The sequence below is a fragment of the Bombyx mori genome, chromosome 10 (genome assembly GCF_030269925.1).
Source record: "Bombyx mori chromosome 10, ASM3026992v2".
Classification (NCBI taxonomy): domain Eukaryota; kingdom Metazoa; phylum Arthropoda; class Insecta; order Lepidoptera; family Bombycidae; genus Bombyx; species Bombyx mori.
The window spans coordinates 9,173,505-9,191,775 of NC_085116.1; the positions used below are offsets into that span (position 1 = coordinate 9,173,505).

An 18,271-nucleotide genomic window follows, 5' to 3' on the forward strand; every position below is an offset into this window, starting at 1 on the left:
TAACCGTTTCGCATCTGCGAAAGTGCACAAGTGTGAAAATATTTAGATCAGAACAGAACAAATATCTTTCTGGGCTGAACTTGTTTGTTAGGTGGGTTTTTATATTATGTAGGTACCATAAATACAAATACAAAAGAAGACCCTGAGAATTGAATCGGCTTATTTTACCTTTACGGCTTACTTTTTTACAGCCCTCAAAATAAGTTCTGAATTTGACTATATTTTTTATGTGTGTCTACTACCCCAGAAGTTTTTCCTAGGTGAACCGATTTTGATAATTCTTTTTTAATGGAAAACTGTTGCTTTTCAAAGATTATTTTAATAAATTTCCTGGATAAGCCGTTACACACCACCCACAGGCTGTTTTAACGTTTCTTCAGTATCGACATCGTTTAAATGGTAAAATAGCCTTATACTAACGTCATTAAAGTTTTAATTTAATTTCATAAAATACGTTTTAAGAGTAAGGGAATCCATTCTATAAATTTTTTCTTTGTTGTAAATTCTTTATTTCAAATATTAAATTTAAATAATATATTTAGTAGTAGTTTATTTTCAGACAAAAGAGGCACAATGTGTTTGAGTTGCGTAAAACTGTCGGCCTTTCAAAATTTAAGATTCTTTCAGTAATAATTCTCCTATAGGTTGACCAATAACATTGCCATCTCTGTATATCAATTGACCACGAAGATATGTTTCTTTTACTACGCCCTTGAGTTTCATATTCAGATACGGTGTTAGCTGTAACAAGTAAAACATTAAAAATAATAAACTGAATAGTATGTTCGTTGCATTGAATCAAATTTGTCTTAACCTTACCTTATTTTTGTGCCGGATAATGTCAGTAGTAATGACAAATTCAGCCTCTGGATCGAAAAACACAAGATCGGCATCTAGACCAGGCTTAATAGCACCCTTCTTGTGTTGTATACTACACAAATGGGCTGGTCCAGAACTTAAGTATTTACTGATCGAAGTCAAATCCAAGCCACGAGCTTCGGCTGCTGTCCAAAACAATGATAGCCCTGAAATTATGGTATATTGTATTATCTGTGCTGTGGTATTATTTTTTCTTTTTCATTTACGATTTACATACATTCAACAAAATCTATATATTAAAATAATTTTTAAAAATATAATTAACTATATTAGGTAATATACTTTTTTTGCGGATACTTTCGATATACACTGCCAGTAATTAGACAACGTTCGAAACAGATTAAATAAACGCTTCAAAAGCTCCGGTCTCCGGTCTAGAGTCAATCACACGACAGCAATTAATGTTCAATATTAGAACAAGAATAGGTAATCCAAATGCCCAACCGCTCTAGGATTCATTATTTATCAAATTTGTGAAGACACGTGCCCAACTGAAGACGGAAAAATAAGCCTGCATTATAATTTGTGTTAAACATGAGCAGTCATTATCAATACAAATTATTTTGACAGTGCAATGTAACACAGTCCAAAATTTAGTACATCTTCAGATCACTTCAGATCCAATCAGAACTCTTGGTTTTGTGAACTAACTATTCAGATGTTTTTCTCGTGATATGCGGACTCACTGTAGGTACAAACGACGCCGCGGGCACCGTTAATTTAAAATAAATCGTTATCTTCGCTGCAATAGCGTAATTAAAATTTTCTTCACGAGGACAAAATGGCCGCTTAAATTGACATTTAAAATAACGAACAACAACATAACCATTTTCCATTAACAAGAACCCCTCCTTGTGCTTTAAAAGCTTTACAACTACAATTACAATTATTCTCAAATTACAATCTTTAGAGACGGCAACAAAGCTCTTAGTACAGTCGGTACTAACCGAATTGCACGGAAGAAATTCCACCCCACGCTTCCATAAGATTTTTGTTGCACTTAAGGTCTGGAGTACACGGGGAGTGATCGGATACAATTAAGTCTATTTTATCTTCTAACAGGAAATCCCATAATTTTTCCTGAAAAAAAATTGCTTTGATTATATCTGATCTAATCCCATCACGATTGTCTGTAAATATTTGAAATATGCGAATATAATGCTTGGAACCTAATTTGATTTGATATCAAAGTTGTTTTCAATTTAATCAGATAAACCATGATGCGCGAATTTATAATAAGTTTTATAATAAGAATTTATAGTAAGTATAGTATTTATTTCAACAAGTAATAACTCATTTTCAATATGCTTAGCGACTAAATGATTTCTTTCTTTCTTTTTTTCTATAAATAAGAAATCACGCACTGTAGCATGTTCTTCTTCACATAAAGCTGCGAAGAATCCTCAACAATAGGACCTGGCATTGCTGACATCCACCAGAGACAGTGACTACTTACCATCAGGTGAGCCGTATGCTCGTGTGCCGACAAAGACAGTAAAAAATCTAATAATTCGCGAATAAACAATTATTTCTCTGTCAATGACATGATGAACACTTTTTCATCTTTAGTACTAATGCGGACCACATCAATATTTGATTTAAATAGAACGTAGGTAATGTCTGAGAATGGATATCATATTTTTGACCTGTTTTTAAGAACGAGCTCCAAAATTGTGTACCTAAAACTTGTTCACGGACGACCTTACTGTTTAAGGATAATGATATCGTTTAATAAAAATCACATCTGCGAAATGTATTCTTTATTGGGATTGCGTTGTGTGCCTGCATGGTTGATTGAGTTGCTTATATTATACATTCCGGTTTTAAGGGTAGAACAATCATCCTATTCATATTATAATTATTTATAATAAACAAGCGGCTCGCTCCGGCTCCGCTCGGGTCTTTAACAAAAATTTCAACGATATTTGACGTTATGTTATTTTTTTAAATAAAAGAACACTTATTTTAAAATAGTTAGACATAATATGCTGTCGCGACACTTTTTGTAAATAATGATGTTTTCTACAAAGTCGTAGTACATTATTTTATTCTATCATCAATAGTTTTCGCAGGGCACGCGATGTAAATAATATTTTACGTGATTTTTTTACACCTTGAGTTACATTATTGGAGTTTTAGTAAGGATCTCTAATTTTTTTCAAAGATTATAGCCTATGTCACACGGGAATAGTGTAGCTTCCAAACAGTGAAATTATTTTTCAAAACCGGTCAGTAGTTTCGGAGCCTATTCAATACAAACAAACAAACAAATCTTTCCTCTTTATAATATTAGTATAGATATAGAAGTATAGATGAAACTACACTCTTACGGCTACGTCACTGCTTCAGGTCGGCTGAGAAAGAAAAGGTTCAGCCGGCTTTTGAATTAAAATTTAACACTCATCTATGTATTCATCGACCAAGTTAAGAATTCCTCGAGTATATCGTCGAAAATTCATATAAAATCTACAAATAGCTGAAATTTCTCCCTATCTATTCGATGGTAGCCTAAGGGCTATTCCAGCTTCTCGCTTCTGGCGGACTGGTACTTCAGCTCACGAGTTAAACCTGAGAGAATTTACTAACACTAGCCCTAGCGAGAGCAGCACTTCGCAGACTCTCTCACCTGATTGGAATCGCGACCCACTGAGAAGATCCGGCAAGAAACTCAATGGGCTCATATATCTAATAAATACGGACAATCGAAAAATATTAGATTAATTTGAAAGCGAGTATGAATCTGTGGGCTATTTCTTATTTAGACACCTTGAATAGCCCAGTAGTTTTGTTATTTACCTGGTTATTTTTATCTCTAATGGGTGGAGCGCATTTAAATTCGCTATGCCCTTTTGGTATTTGCTCAGCGCTAAATGTTAAATAGTGATGGCAAGTTTCAGCTGTAATTCCGTTCCGCCAAAATCCATTGTTCTCACTTCTTGCTCGACGCAAGGCATGAAGTAAAGGGATTATTTCTGCAGATGATACGTGTACTATATGAACGCGTACACTGCAAAATAAACACAGAAATCAAATCGGAAATTGTACAAAATTACCACATTATGTGGCTCCCTGCTCAAATATAAGATCCTCGTTTTCTAAATATCGCTAATTTAAAACTTTCGTAAAGATATACATTTCGCTAATCTGGTCTTCTTGCTTCTGACCTTGCCTGTACAATATATCAGATACCTATTTTTTATTTGGTATTTCGATACATGTCTTAAAGTTAAGCAATATATATTATAACTATAGAAATAGCATTTTCGTAAGGTGTTTTAATTATTATGAGTATGACTTACTTGTGTTTCTTAACAAATTTTTTTATTAAATTGAAAGCTTCGAGTTCCATGCTTGCAGGTCTCGATTCCAGGAATGTGTGATATTCTTCAAGATCTAAAATTATTCAATATAAAAATTTATATTTCGATATTTAGCTACTTAGTATGAAAAACAATTGAGACTTCGACCTCATGTCTCAAAGTGGGTGCCGGTATTCATTCATGATGATTATTGGCTCTCTCCTCCTCGCGTCGTTTCCTCACTGCTGAGGGTCGACACCATCATGTTTGGGCAGATTTTTTTCATTTGTGCTGTCTTTGTAAATTAACAATTTAATATCGGCTTGGCCGTTAGTTCATCTGCCCGACTACAACCAAAAGGAATAATTCATATGTAGCTTAACAACAAAAGACATGGTTAAATAAAATATAAAAAACACGTGTGGCACTCGGGGACTGCCGCGGTAAAGCTATTGCATAGCATTTTTTTTTCAACTTATGGAATTATAATTAGATAATAATAGTTTAATATTAAAACAATAACAAAATAAGACCACGCTATATTTATAAACATTAACAAAATCAAAACATTAACTGTCACACTCATAAGCTAGACCGCGCGAGAAAGAGATGGGCAGACTTTTCATGATGCGCATGCAGTGTAACGTCAAGCTGCGCGCTTTTTCACAAACACTACACAAGCGCAACGTGTGAATGAGTTGAACGCGAGCTACATGGTAGACAGAGTGGGGGGTGTTAGATTTTATTTTCGTTATGGAATTTCTTGATTCGGTCGCCGCGCTCAAAGCCCGCGATAAAAGCTATACAATAGCTTAAAAACCGCACTAACAAATAATTTAAAAATTTTAAATCATGTTGATACTGGTCAGGAAGTTCAGTTATAATAAATTGTATTATCATCGGTCCTTGATGCATGAGTAAATTTTAAATAGAAATGTTGAATTCGGTGAGAAATACATTCAAAGATTCCGTTACATGCAACATACACGCGAACCAAACTAATAAAAGTGTGTTTTATAATAATATTTTGGTATTTTGGTAGTAGATAATAACCGAATGACCGATGCCAAGTTTTGGTTCAAGTTGAATGTTTATCCAAACAAACCAATCTACAAATATAAATTAAAAAAAATTAATTATTAATATATTATTATTGATATAAAATAGTTGCATTTTTTTTATTCAATCAAAAACTACGTGCTCACCTTTCTTTCTCATTTTTTCTTTATGGCCTTGATCGTAAGCGCAGTCGATTTCAGCATGGAACTATAAATACGAAACCAGTATAAAATAAACTTTTTTTTTTTTATTGCCCTTGTAGGCAGACGAGCATACGGCCCACCTGATGGTGAGTGGTTACCGTTGCCCATGGACTTCAGCAATGCCAGGGGCAGAACCAAGCTGCTGCCTACCGCAACCTAACCTTCATAGACTACCATGGCTCTTTAAAAACAGCAGTACAGGATCATAGAGACGGTTGTCAAGCCATTTTGGTCCGTCACGCCGACTAAACGTCTCATTATCGTCATCATCATCGTAACTATACTTGAGACCTTACAACTTATATCTCAAGGTGGGTGGCCTATTTACGTCGTAGATGTCTATGGGCTCCAGTAACCACTTAACAGCAGGTGGACTGTGAGCTCGTCTACCCATCTAAGCAATAAAAAATGAATGAATTAATTCTTATTTATTATTATTAGAGTGAAATAGAACTTTTGATTTAGTTTTTAAGCTAATTTATAGACATTAGAAAATGCCCTCAATGACGGTCTAATATGTAGTAAAGTTGTTGTTTGATATTCGAACGGATAAAAGAATATTCAATGATTCGATATTTTTAGCCATACCAAATTTTTATGGCAAAAATCTTGAGTGTAAGCTTATGTATTTATTTTATAGTGTTATAACAGCATTAAAGATAACCGAATAAGTATAGTTTAAGACGTATATGTTGTTACCGCAAGCACCGATCCAGTTCCTTCAAGACAAGCAAAGGCTTTTTGTAAATCCTGTAACTCAACGTGAGGAAATTCATCCACTCCACTGGGGCACAGAAAACATTTAAATCCCACAACGCCGGCTTCGACCAGATCCTGCAGTGAATCCTTTACAAAAAACCAACAAACAACATTAATTTACGAAAAGTAAACATAATATTGAAATCTTTTGCCGACCGAATTTTGGATTACTCGATCAACTGTTCATTTAAAATGCGTTAAAGACCTTATCGATTTAATTACGGTTTGCCAAATCCCAGACAGAACAACATGTTCTTATTAATAAGAAATACCTTTTATTACACGTATACTCATTAAACGAATCGGTGCGAGATTGCCGCTTTATATATAGCATTATAAATAATAATCGATTTTAAAATACAAACAGATTAATTAGTAACTTTATAGACAGTATTTGAGCATCGAATTCGACGTGGCCTTAAGGATAAGACGCCTGGTACATTCGTATCAAGCGTTGCGACTACGCCGGTGTTCGAATCCCGTAGGCATGTACCAATTTTTCTAACGAAATACGTGCTTCACAATTAATTGTTCACATTTCGCTTCCAGGGTGTAGGAATAGCAACGTGTAATAAAAATCAAACTCATAAAAATATAATTTACGTAATTACTGGTGGTAGGACTTTTATGAGTCCACACGGGTAGGCATTTTGCCTATTCCTGCCGCGAAGCAGTAATGCGTTTCGATTTGAAGGGTGGGGTAGCCGTTTTACGGTAACAAAACTGAGACCTTGGAGCTCATATCTCGAGGTGGGTGACAACACTTACGTCGTAGATAGCTCTGGTAATCACTTAACACCAGATGAACTTTTTTTTTTTTTTTTTTTTTATGATTGAAACTTTACTGGTGGCCCGAAGGCCTTTCCAGTTTCACCAGGACAGGTGGGCGAGCAAAGGCTCAGCCAAGAGGGGTGGGATTTGCTAACAACTGCCCGAGCGCCTCCGAAGGAGACCTAACAACTCAACAGCAATTGTTTCGCGAATGAATCTACTACCGGATCGGAATCGCGACCCGCTGAGAAGATCCGGCGAGAAACTCAGCGGGCTGATGCATGGGTTAGGTTGCACGTCGACCTCTTTGTCGAGTTCGACGAGTACGGTTACCGGGGTCCCTAAGCCTGCCCCTAGTATTAGAGCTGAAGGCATCTAATGCAAAGGTTATTGGATCTGATGGATCCGTAAGGACGTGTCTAGGGCGTCGACGGTGACTGGCTCCTGCATGATCAGGATTCGGGGAGTAGTCAGCGGCGGCAACGATAAGGCGATTATCATGACGCATAGCCTTATCGAAGTATCGTTCCGACGCTGACTTCATGTATTTCCGAATTGATTCGAGGCCCAGGTCGTCGTGTAGGTCAACGTTCCTCACGAACCACGGAGCCCCGACAGCTAACCTGCAAAAGCGGGATTGTAGGGATTGGAGGGTGTCTATGTGTGTGCGGGCCGCGTGAGCGAACACCACACTCGCGTAAGTCATGACGGGCCTTATGCAAGTTTTGTAAAGTGTCACCTTGTTCCGAAGGGACATTTTACTCCGCTTACAGATCATGGGGTAGAGTCTACCGAGAATAAACGCGGCACGGTCACGGACTGATTTTATATGCGGGCGGAATGTCATCGATGCATCCAGGGTAACGCCCAGGTACTTGACCTTCCTGGTCCAGGGTATGGGTTGTCTAAAGAGAGTAATCGGGGGTGTGAGATTCCTCCTCCTAATCCGGGAGGAAATCCGTGTGGAGCTTCCCCTCTGAAATAGCACCGCAGTACTTTTCGCTGGGTTGATGTCTATGCGCCATTTTCGGAACCACTGTCCTAGGGCTAGGGCTGCGCTCTGAAGCTTCTTCGCGATTAGGGACTTATTTCTACTAGAATAGTAAACAGTCGTGTCGTCGGCGAATAAAGCTAAATGGGTCGGCGGCGACCGGGGAATATCGTTGACGAATAAGCTAAATAGGAGGGGTGAGAGGACAGAGCCTTGCGGGACTCCAGCTGTGAGAGGTCGTGGGGAGGAGCGGGTTCCCTCGACTCGATATCGAAAAGAGCGGTTCGACAAGAAGTCCCGTATGATGAGCACGAGACTATCCGGCACGCCCATGTTGAATAGTTTGAAAATCAAACCATTGTGCCAGACTTTGTCGAACGCTTTTGCGACGTCGAAGAAGAGAGCTCCCGTGTATAACGGTTTTGGTCGATTAAGCCCCACAAGAATGTGCTCCGTGAGGCGGTGCACCTGTTGAACGCATGAGTGATTTGTACGGAATCCGAATTGTTCATCGATAAGAATGCCCTTGGATGAGACGAAGTCTCTGAGGCGTTTGTAGAGCAGACGCTCATACAGTTTGCCTAGAGACATGAGGAGGCTAATCGGGCGGTAGCTCGTCGGATGATTTTTTGGTTTACCGGGTTTATGTATGCCGATAACGTCCGCTTCTTTCCACACCGCGGGAAAGATACAGTTCGCCATAGCGGCATTGAAAATAGATGCCAACATCACGATGAGTTGGACGGGTAGAAGTTTAATAACGCGGTTGGATATACCGTCGGAACCGGGAGCCTTGCGAGGACGTAGGTCTTTGATCAAGTCTTTAACTTCCATCGGGGTGACGGGTGGTAACGCATCAGAGGGTGGCAAGGAGGCTCTGCGTTCTACCTCACTGTCTACTAATTCTACATGAACAGGGTCCACGGATTGAGTGCTGGGCGTGCACTGGGTTTGCAATGTATCGGCCAGCAGCTCTGCTTTTTCGTCATCATCGAACGCCGCGAGTCGGCCTGAGGGGCCTACGAGGGGGGGCATAGTTACTACCGTATCCGATTTGAGAGTACGAGCTAAGCGGTAGTAAGACCTTTGAGAGGGCGCGAGTCCTTCTAAGAAATCAGACCATCTGGCATCTCGGACTTCGGTGATGCGAGACTTTACGTCGCGTTGTAGGGCACGCATTCGAATACGATTTTCCGCGGTAGGATACCTATCGTACGCACGGATCGAGGCGTTCTTAGCTCTAAGGAGTTCCCTAATATCGTCGGGCAATTTGAAGCGGTGAAGGAAGTCCTCCGCTACAACTTGCTTCGATGACCTATCTAATGTCGAGGTGATGTGTGACGTTACGATGTCTATGGCTTCAGCGGTATCCTGAGGAGACGGGATAGAGTCCGGACTAAACGGAAGCGATGGTGGATCAGATTCAGCCAGGCTGATGCCCAGCGTGTGCCAATCCACCACAGTCCTCGTGACGGGAACGGAATCGGGAGCGCGACCGAGCTTCATAACGACGGGACGGTGGTCTGAATCTAACTCTGAAACTACTTCGATCGAGTGTAAGCGCAGAGTTACGTTTTTTAATAACGCTATGTCGAGTATATCCGGGCGATGCGCGATATTTAGCGGGTAGTGAGTCGGGGTTAGCGGAGCGACGATATCGAAGGCGAGATCATCGACTAACGCGTCAAGCCGCCTGCCATTCGGGGTTGTGGTGTGTGAGTTCCACCTGATGTGTTTACAATTTAGGTCGCCCGCCAGAATGACAGAGCTCCCCATACCGAGCAGCGCCTCGATATCACTGCTTAGAACGATCTTATCCGGTGGAAGATAAACGGACGCGATAACGATCGGCGCGTGTCCCGTCAGTGAGATTCGGCACACTGATGCTTCGATATTAGCGAGCGCGGGAGGATCGAGCGGGACGCAATGCAGGGCTCTTCTATAGTAAATGACGGTACCACCACCACGGGCAGAGAGCCTGTCGTTCCTGACCATGTTATAGTTCGCGATTTTAGGGTCACGGCGCGCGGGCTTAAGTAGGGTCTCCTGCACTAAAAAGATATCAATTTGGTGGTCACGCAAAAAGTCAGAAACCTGATCACGTTGATTTGCGAGACCGTAAGCGTTAAAAAATCCTATCGTTACGGATAGGGGCTTTATTCTACTTATATACGCCATTGATTACCGGCGGAGTGAGGGGAGGACGTACGTATTTAATGACGCGTATACGTCGGCGTATTCCTGCACAACGGCGATAAAGTGTTGTGCAGTGGAGGCAGCGCGAATGGCGTCGCCCAAAGCGTTAACGCGCTCAAAGTTGATCGACTGAAAGAAGTCGATCGCTAAAGCGAGATTGTCGGACGCGGTCGGAGGGCAAGTCGCGGGAGAGGGACGAGTCGCGGGGGCGGGACGAATCGCGGAGGAGGGAGTTGTAGCCGTGTTCGTGTACGGCAGCGGTTTTGCCCAGGCCGAGACACTGGGCACCGCCGCCGGAACGAACGCTGGCTTAGCCTGCGACGCAGAGGGTGCCGAGGCTTTGATGTCTGGGCCGGAAGCTCGGAGGCGGTTTTGGCGGGCGACGCGGCGATTTATTTTAGGGGCTCGGGGGCAACCACGGTAATTCGCGGGGTGACCCTGTGTTCGACACAGGACGCAGCTAGGCGGTTCCGTCGCGGTTTTTTGGTCGCGAGCGCAGAGGGCCGTGGCGTGATCGCCCAAACACTTAACACATCGGGGGCGCGCGTGACAGTTACGGGAAGAGTGCCCGTACAATTGACAGTTATGGCACTGGCTAGGAGTGCCTTTTTTATGGGGGGCTTCGACAGCGATACCAGAGAGCCTACAGACGGTCTGTGTGTTAAAGATTTTCTTACCCTCGGGGGTAGGCTGGAGAGCGACTAGAACCATATTATATGGCTCCCTACCGCGACCGGTGTGCATACGGTGCACAGAATTCACTGGTAGGCCTTGTTCTAACAGGTCGGCTTTTACGAGCTCTACATCTAACTCTTTAGGGATTCCGCGTATTACAACGCGGAGTTCGCGCTCCTCCTGGAGCGTATACGTATGGAAACTTATACGCTCCTTACGGAGGTAAGAAGAGAGGGCCCTATGGTCGTCGGGTGTTTGAACCTTAATTTGAATGCCGTTCGCGAGGTTACGGGCATTCGTGAAATTTATATTTTTGGCCTTAAGGGCCAGGCAAACTCGATCCCAAGCTGCCTTCTCCTGAAGGATAACCGGGGGAGGGGTCTGGGTTTTATTTTGTGCCACCGGACGCGGCGACGGAGTGGCACGGGCTGGGGGCGCAACGGGAGTCTGAGGGCGGGGGCGCGACGCGTTCACGGCTTTGCTAATTTTAGCGGCCGCGGGAGCTCGAGACTCCGCGGCACGCTTCTTACCCTTCTGTACCAGGGTGAATCCATCCGTCGATGAGGCGGGGGCGAGGTCGACCTCCATGTCCGAGTCAGAGTCGGAGCACGAGGAGGCGGGTGCAGGCGACCTACGAGCAAGTGTAGGTGTTTTAGAGGGCGCGACGGAGGCCGCGGATGATCGCTCAGCTGAAACGATGGTCACGGCGGACGACGCAGCAGCTTTTCTCGCCAGTATAGGCGACACGGGAGCGGCAGGCACGACAGAGGCTGCGGTGCTCAATGCAGAAGCTCTGCACGCAGGTACAGGCGACGCAGGAGCAGCGAGCGCGGCGGAGTCCTCGAGAGGGCTCGCAGTGTGATTGGCCTTGAAGGCCAAAAACTCCGAGGCGAGCTGTGGGTGGCGAAGTCGGAGGAATTCCGCGAATACAGCGTCCATGATCGCTGAGTACCCAGGTGGGGCGGCCCCGGGTCTTGAAAACACTCGCCTTGCGGCGAGGCCCCAACTTCTCGGACCTGAGCGGTTCTATTGAACACAGGTGGCAATGCGGCGCGATTACTACAGGACAAAGAAAAAGCACAACAAAACAGAAATTACGAAAAGAAACAAAACAAATAAATACTTGCAGGAAACCACTTTGTCGGCAGATGTACCACGAACACAGAAACAACAAAAGGAAACAAAACAAATAAAAACTTCCAGAAAGAGCACTTAGTCGGCAGATGTACCACAAACACAGGCCGCGCGAACAATGGCCGGGCTAACAAAAGCCGGGCGAACAAAGACCGGGCGATCGAGTGGACGATGAGCACGTCCGCACGTGACGGGTGCCTCTATCGGAATGACCAGATGAACTGTCCTCCCATCTAAGCTATTGAAAAAAAAAACATTTTGTTCTAATCTTATTTTAATGCCAATTTATCAATCTATGCCTTCCATTTCACCGCACAAGGAACTTACATGATTTTGCGGTATCACTCCTCCCCAGAATCCTACATCAACAAATACATTTCCTTTAGCGGCTGTTGCTTTAATTTTCAAGTTTTCCAACGAGGTAGTTGGCGGTATCGAATTCCTAAAGATAAAAAACACATATGATTAAATATGTTACCTCAAAATATGGAATTTACTAATTGAAACATTTGATTTTGTGAAACATGTTAGTTGACAACCAGGGTTGTTATCGACAGCAATAGTACATTGTACACCAAGGGAGAAAAGTTGGTTTCCTCCCGCGTGTAAAATTGCGTGGCAAACACGAGGGATGCGTGCATGCGCACTTGTCAGTAACCAGGGAGGAAAAGTTAGACTTTCTCCCCTGTATAGCGGGAGGAAAACCGAACTTTCGGCGTAGGTAGGACAAAAAAAAAAAACAAAAATGTTTCTGTACGTGTAATGAAGATAATTCAAGAATGTTAACGGCTAATAACGGCAACCCTGAATTTGTGCTATAAAGCCATTTACGAGCGTAGAAGTTTATAAAACATAAAATATGAAAGTTATATTTACAAGGGCATATCGATTATCGTGGTAATCCCACCAGCAGCTGCAGCCTTAGTTGCCGTTTGGAATCCCTCCCAAGCGGTTCGACCCGGCTCGTTAATATGGACGTGCGAATCAACGATGCCCGCTATCAGCGCTAAATCACCACCGTCCACTACCTGTAATAATTGATATGTTAACAAGTTTATGACTGAATGATAAAATTTATTTTAATGTGATTTTTTCTATTGCCCATCTGATTGAGAGCTCATGATGCTCCTTATGATGCTTATGAGCATCAGCAATGCCAGGCGCATAGGTGACCACTGCTCGCCGCTTAGGACTTTTTTCGTTCGAAGAAAGACATGTCACAGGCCTTAGGACTGGGGAGTATATTTCAGAGCCGGATTATACGTGGTAAAATTAATGTCTCGGAAACTGTGAATGAACTCCGCTTCGTTAGCGAGTGTTGTATGGAACATTAACAACTAAACACAAACATAGTGTAGTGTCTCTATTTATAATACGGTTTTACGAAGTGTTAATGTATGAAATAACAATTATGTATGTATGTGCTCACTGTACATCTGGTGTGAAGTAAAATGAGGCGTGATGTTATCGACGCCGTGTGATAAGCAATTAGAACACAGACAAAAGTTGTTTTTCAAATAATAATAAATTACTTTGTGGTTCAATAGCCGTAAAACTTGAAGGTGTACCTAAATTACACTGGTAATCATTTACAAATTGTATCCTAATAACCATTAAAAGGTCTTTTGTTCTGTTTTAATATATCCAAAAACAACATATCGTCATTAAACCTAACCTACACATAATAAAGAAATTAAAGCTCTCAGAATCCCATACCAAAAACCCGAATAAAACTATAACGTACTAACTACTAGACTTTTATAGGAACAAGGTATATAAGAACGAACTTTGGTCCTCTTTATACCTTCTACTAGACTTGTCCTTGTACTAGTACTACCTTGTCTAGTGGGTTGTGGCTTTAAGAAATGGTTTATGATGATTTTGCCAGCGGTGTTTTATTATCGCATTAGCCACCAGTGTTAATATTATTGTGTGAAACTGATGTACTGATCTAGAATGAACTTTCAGTGAATGTTTTTACTAAGCACCGCCCACAGGTAATCCGATTGAGTTGAAACTTTCCTGTAGCTCTCCAGGAAACTTGTTTGAAAACATTGATGTTTCCATGAATGCTTTTCATCAACAGCTTACGCGCGGATGTCGCCATAACAAAAAACGAAGCGAAAGATTTTTAATATTCGACAATTTAAGCATATATACTTAAGTTAAGTCATCGACCCATTTAAAATCATGTTTAATGACATTCAAGTTGAGATAAATGAATTTGAACGTGTAGCGTCGATTTATTGTAATAATTTAAACACACATAGACCAGCAACGTGGACCTGTTTTTATTATGGACCACATCATTAATAAAATTACTAGTTTCCGTGGGTCAAAAACCTATTTCGCAAAATAAACTCTTGTCTGCAATCTTTACGAATTCAAGCAATTATTCTGATTTTAATTATGTTATTAATTATCTGCAAATTTATAATCCATGAGTTTCCTTGTGCATACATTAGAATAATATCAAAGAATGTTGTGTTTTATACGTATTTCGTATAAATGACGCATTGAGTATTTCTTGGCTAAATCTGTTTAGGATTTATTTAATATTACCACAATTTGCAGGCCTCGTCTATGATATTAACCTTGGTTTTATAGACAAATAACTAACGTTAAATTAGTTCAATATTTGTTGCAATGGCGTATACGTTCGATGCTTAAAACACGTGTATAAATACGAGCAGACAGACAATCATATCGAAGAGGAATGCATTGCAAATGTTTGCATACCTAACAAGATGAACGCATTTATTTATTGAATCTGGTTTCTTTTATTAAACAGAATTTGTGGTCAGCCTCGGTGCATTCAGACATTTTGATACGAATTATTAATGGGACCATAAATACCATGATCACAAAGCTAGTTTCATTCTTTATTTAGAAATGGTAGTTTTGCTTCTCTTGACCCCGATATTTCTCAGTCTCTGATTAAGTTCGGTTCTTCTTAGTCTCTAGTTAAGGGTTATTACGTTGCACGAAATCAACTTCATTTAGTATGTTATAAATTGTCTACTTGTTTATCTAGCTGATAAATAATTAATACCGGATCTTTTATAAATTATTATTTTCTAGTATACACTAAAATAAATGAGGTAGATTTTATCGCTTAAAGCAATCTCTTTTTAAAAACAAATCTACCATCAAGTCGGCCATCCCCAGCTAAAGAAAAAACGATTACATACCTTAATATTTTCACCACTTTCGTCCAAAAGTCGACTAACTTCTTTTCTTTCAAGAACTCTTTCGATAACACCATAGCTATTGACTAAAATACCGCCATCGAAAACCTTGTCTTCGACAACTAGACGCTTACTCAAAAACAGTTGTCGGCTTAACACCATTTTTCCTGTGTTCACACAATGTGACTATTACTTACAACGTACGGACGGCGTACGTAGAGATTAACTTAAATGTATTCAATGTACACACACATCATAATATATTTCGTAAGCAAATGTGAATACTACAGCGATAAGACATGGTAGGTTATCGAAAAATAAAACAATGACTTTTTTCAAATATCGACACTTTTATAGCAGTAATACAATGTTTTAGACAAATTATATAAATGGCTTACTCTTATCGCCAGCATTAAATAAATCTCTTTTTAATAAATTAGTCAAGCCATTATTATAACCCACTTAATAAGAAAAAAATGTTTTTTTTCTTTGTGTCAAGGGTTTAGGTACTGGTAACTATAGGCATGACAACGCGAATGCTGTAACCCACCTTGAGACATACGGTCTAAGCAGTTATGTCGCGAAGCAGTAATACGTTCTAATTTGAAAGGTAGGGCAGACGTTATACTATAGAACTCATGTCTCAAGGTGGACTGCGTTATTGATGTTGTTGATGAGCTCCGGTAACCGCTTAACATCAGGTGGGCACTAAGATCGTTCAACTAAATAAGGAATTTTAAAATAAATCGTCATATGAACAGGTTTGTTTGCCCTATCTGGGTTTTAAATATTTACATATGTATGTACATATACACATATATAAGTAAATACTCGTATATCAGTGTCTGACCGTAGTACAGGGAATTTTAATTCGGGGCCAGATTTATTTGTTTATTTTATGAGTGTATTTTTTTATTCCATCCACGAATGAACATGCTCCCGGCTTACCTCGTGTTAAGTAATAACGGATCCAATATACAATACAATGCAGCCACCCATTTCATCTTGATATTTGAGGTGAAAGTCTTCAATTATATTCTACTAGCTGACCCGGCAAACTTCGTAGTGCCTCAATCGATAAATAAAAGACCTAAACTTTTGTATAAAATAAACATCAAAGGAAAAACAAAATTGTTATTTTTATTTAATTCCGAGCATTTTCATATTTACTTACCTTTTAAACCTTCCCTGGACTTCCACGAATAATTAAAGACCAAAATTAGACAAATCGGTCCAGCCGTTCTCGAATTTTAGCGAAACTATCGAACAGCAATTCATTTATATATATATAGATTATATTCTATAATGACTCTCCCACCCTTCAAGTCGGAGCGTATGACTGTTCGCGATAGAAATAGACAGGATGGCGGTACTTATCTACGCTGACTTACCACTATTAATTAAATAAATTTATAAATTTTACGGGATTAACTTTTATTTTACTAGACCGGGAAAACGCAAGAATGAGGAAGATTTTTTATTATACGATTTGAGTCGATTCGACCAAACAAGAGTAAATCTTATTCTTAGAATAACTCGTCAGTTAATCGAGAGTAAATCAATTTTACGTTTTACCATCTACAATTCTAAAAATAGTGGGCCTATTCGGGAATTGTTACTATACCGCCGCCGCGCCGCCGTTTCGCACGGAATAACGGAGCTATTCCTACAATAAAGTAATGGCGTCAGTCAGTCCAACATCTGATTTCTGTCATTTCATAAATATTTATTCTGTTTTAATTTCAAGTCAACCCAATGCACTAAATTATTATTAATAGTCTGACATTGTATAATGCAACGTTTAAACGAAAAAAGATAAAACCACACGACAAAACTTGACAATTCCCTCAAACAAACAACAAATAAAAATAATACGTTTGACAGCTGGATATCTTACACAACAGCTACTTTTTCACACTAAAATACGGCAAAATCGAGTTGACGATTTGTATGCTCTTACACTATGCCGTTGACAACAACATTTATTTGCCGGATTTTATTTTTGTTCACCATTCCTCTGCTATTCGCGTATTGTTATTCCTAGCGCAAGTATACGTGGAAAAACGACTATGGATTTACTCGAAATTAAAATCATGGAATAGGTTATTCCTCGTATAGTTACTCGAGTATAAATTTAAGTTTGGTCGAATCCACCCTTACTGATTTATCATCGAAGTCGTTTGCGACCACGTTTTATTTATGTACATATGTATTTCCTTCGAAAAGTTCGTATCTTCCTGATGGATTTGAAAAACGCTCTAGGCGCAACACTTGACCCAATACACCGGGCGTCCTGTCGCTATCTTTTATTAATTTTACTAAAGTTTAACTTGTATCAGCAATGTTTTTAATATTAAGGCTTAAGCAGGCACTTACTTTCAACAACTTTACTCCACATGGATTCCGCTAAATTATTATTTTAAAACGAAACTATCACCTAAGATTGGTAAGTAGAATTCATTAAGGTAGCCGGTGATTGACATCGGATGGCAAAAGCTGAAGATTGTTGACACAGTATCTTAAATGCCAACGCTCCGCCTTGAACTTCACCTTGAAGAGCACGCGGGAGCTAACAGCGCGGTTCGCCGCCGTCCGCAACCCTCAGTCGAAAATAAGTTCTACTTTACCTCCATTGAGAGCGGCCTGCGAGGCAATACCGGTTTTGATCTCCTTAAAAAGGACACAATGATCCAGATTCAATACAAAGCACTACACATACTCTTAATATCATACAAACTAATAAATATCTTGAACATATAAGTAGAAGTTCAAGGTGTGTGGCGCATTTACGTTGTAGATGTCTATGGGTTCCAGCAACCACTTAACACCAGGTGGGCTGTGAGCTCGTCCACACATCCAGGCAATAAAAAAAAAAGTAGCCTAACACGAAAATGTGAAAAACGATAACGTTGACAGCCTTCAGACAGGTAGATCACGTTTAGGTTGACATTGTATGCCTAAAACAAGGACAGTGACGATTTCAGGGTCTACTTAATCAATGTACAGTTAGGTATAATGGTGACGCGACGGTGATGTGCCGGCAAACAATGCGAGTGACATTGGCGGGAAGAAAGGAAGAAACGTTGTTTGCATACCAATGACGGCAGACAGCGCCCA

The 18,271-nt window shown here is 40.5% G+C and overlaps 1 protein-coding gene across 5 annotated transcripts; it reads right to left on the reverse strand.

Annotated features, from left to right (window-relative positions):
• Positions 1 to 485: 485 nt before the first annotated feature.
• LOC101743020 (allantoinase) lies at positions 486 to 17,284 on the reverse strand. 5 transcript variants are annotated; one of them, XM_012689228.4, is made up of 11 exons: positions 16,329 to 17,284; positions 15,158 to 15,321; positions 12,843 to 12,994; positions 12,294 to 12,408; positions 6,140 to 6,286; positions 5,384 to 5,444; positions 4,179 to 4,272; positions 3,676 to 3,886; positions 1,827 to 1,959; positions 820 to 1,025; positions 486 to 741 (listed from the first exon to the last, which is right to left on the reverse strand). In XM_012689228.4, exons 2-11 carry the CDS (start codon positions 15,314 to 15,316, stop codon positions 613 to 615), a joined length of 1,407 nt encoding a protein of 468 aa, XP_012544682.1. In that variant the 5' UTR covers positions 15,317 to 15,321; positions 16,329 to 17,284; the 3' UTR covers positions 486 to 612. The 5 variants fall into 5 exon arrangements, with proteins under 5 accessions (XP_012544682.1, XP_062526635.1, XP_062526634.1 ...); XM_062670651.1 differs by lacking the exon at positions 16,329 to 17,284 and adding an exon at positions 15,553 to 15,639; XM_062670650.1 differs by having other exon boundaries at positions 15,158 to 17,283.
• Positions 17,285 to 18,271: the final 987 nt, after the last annotated feature.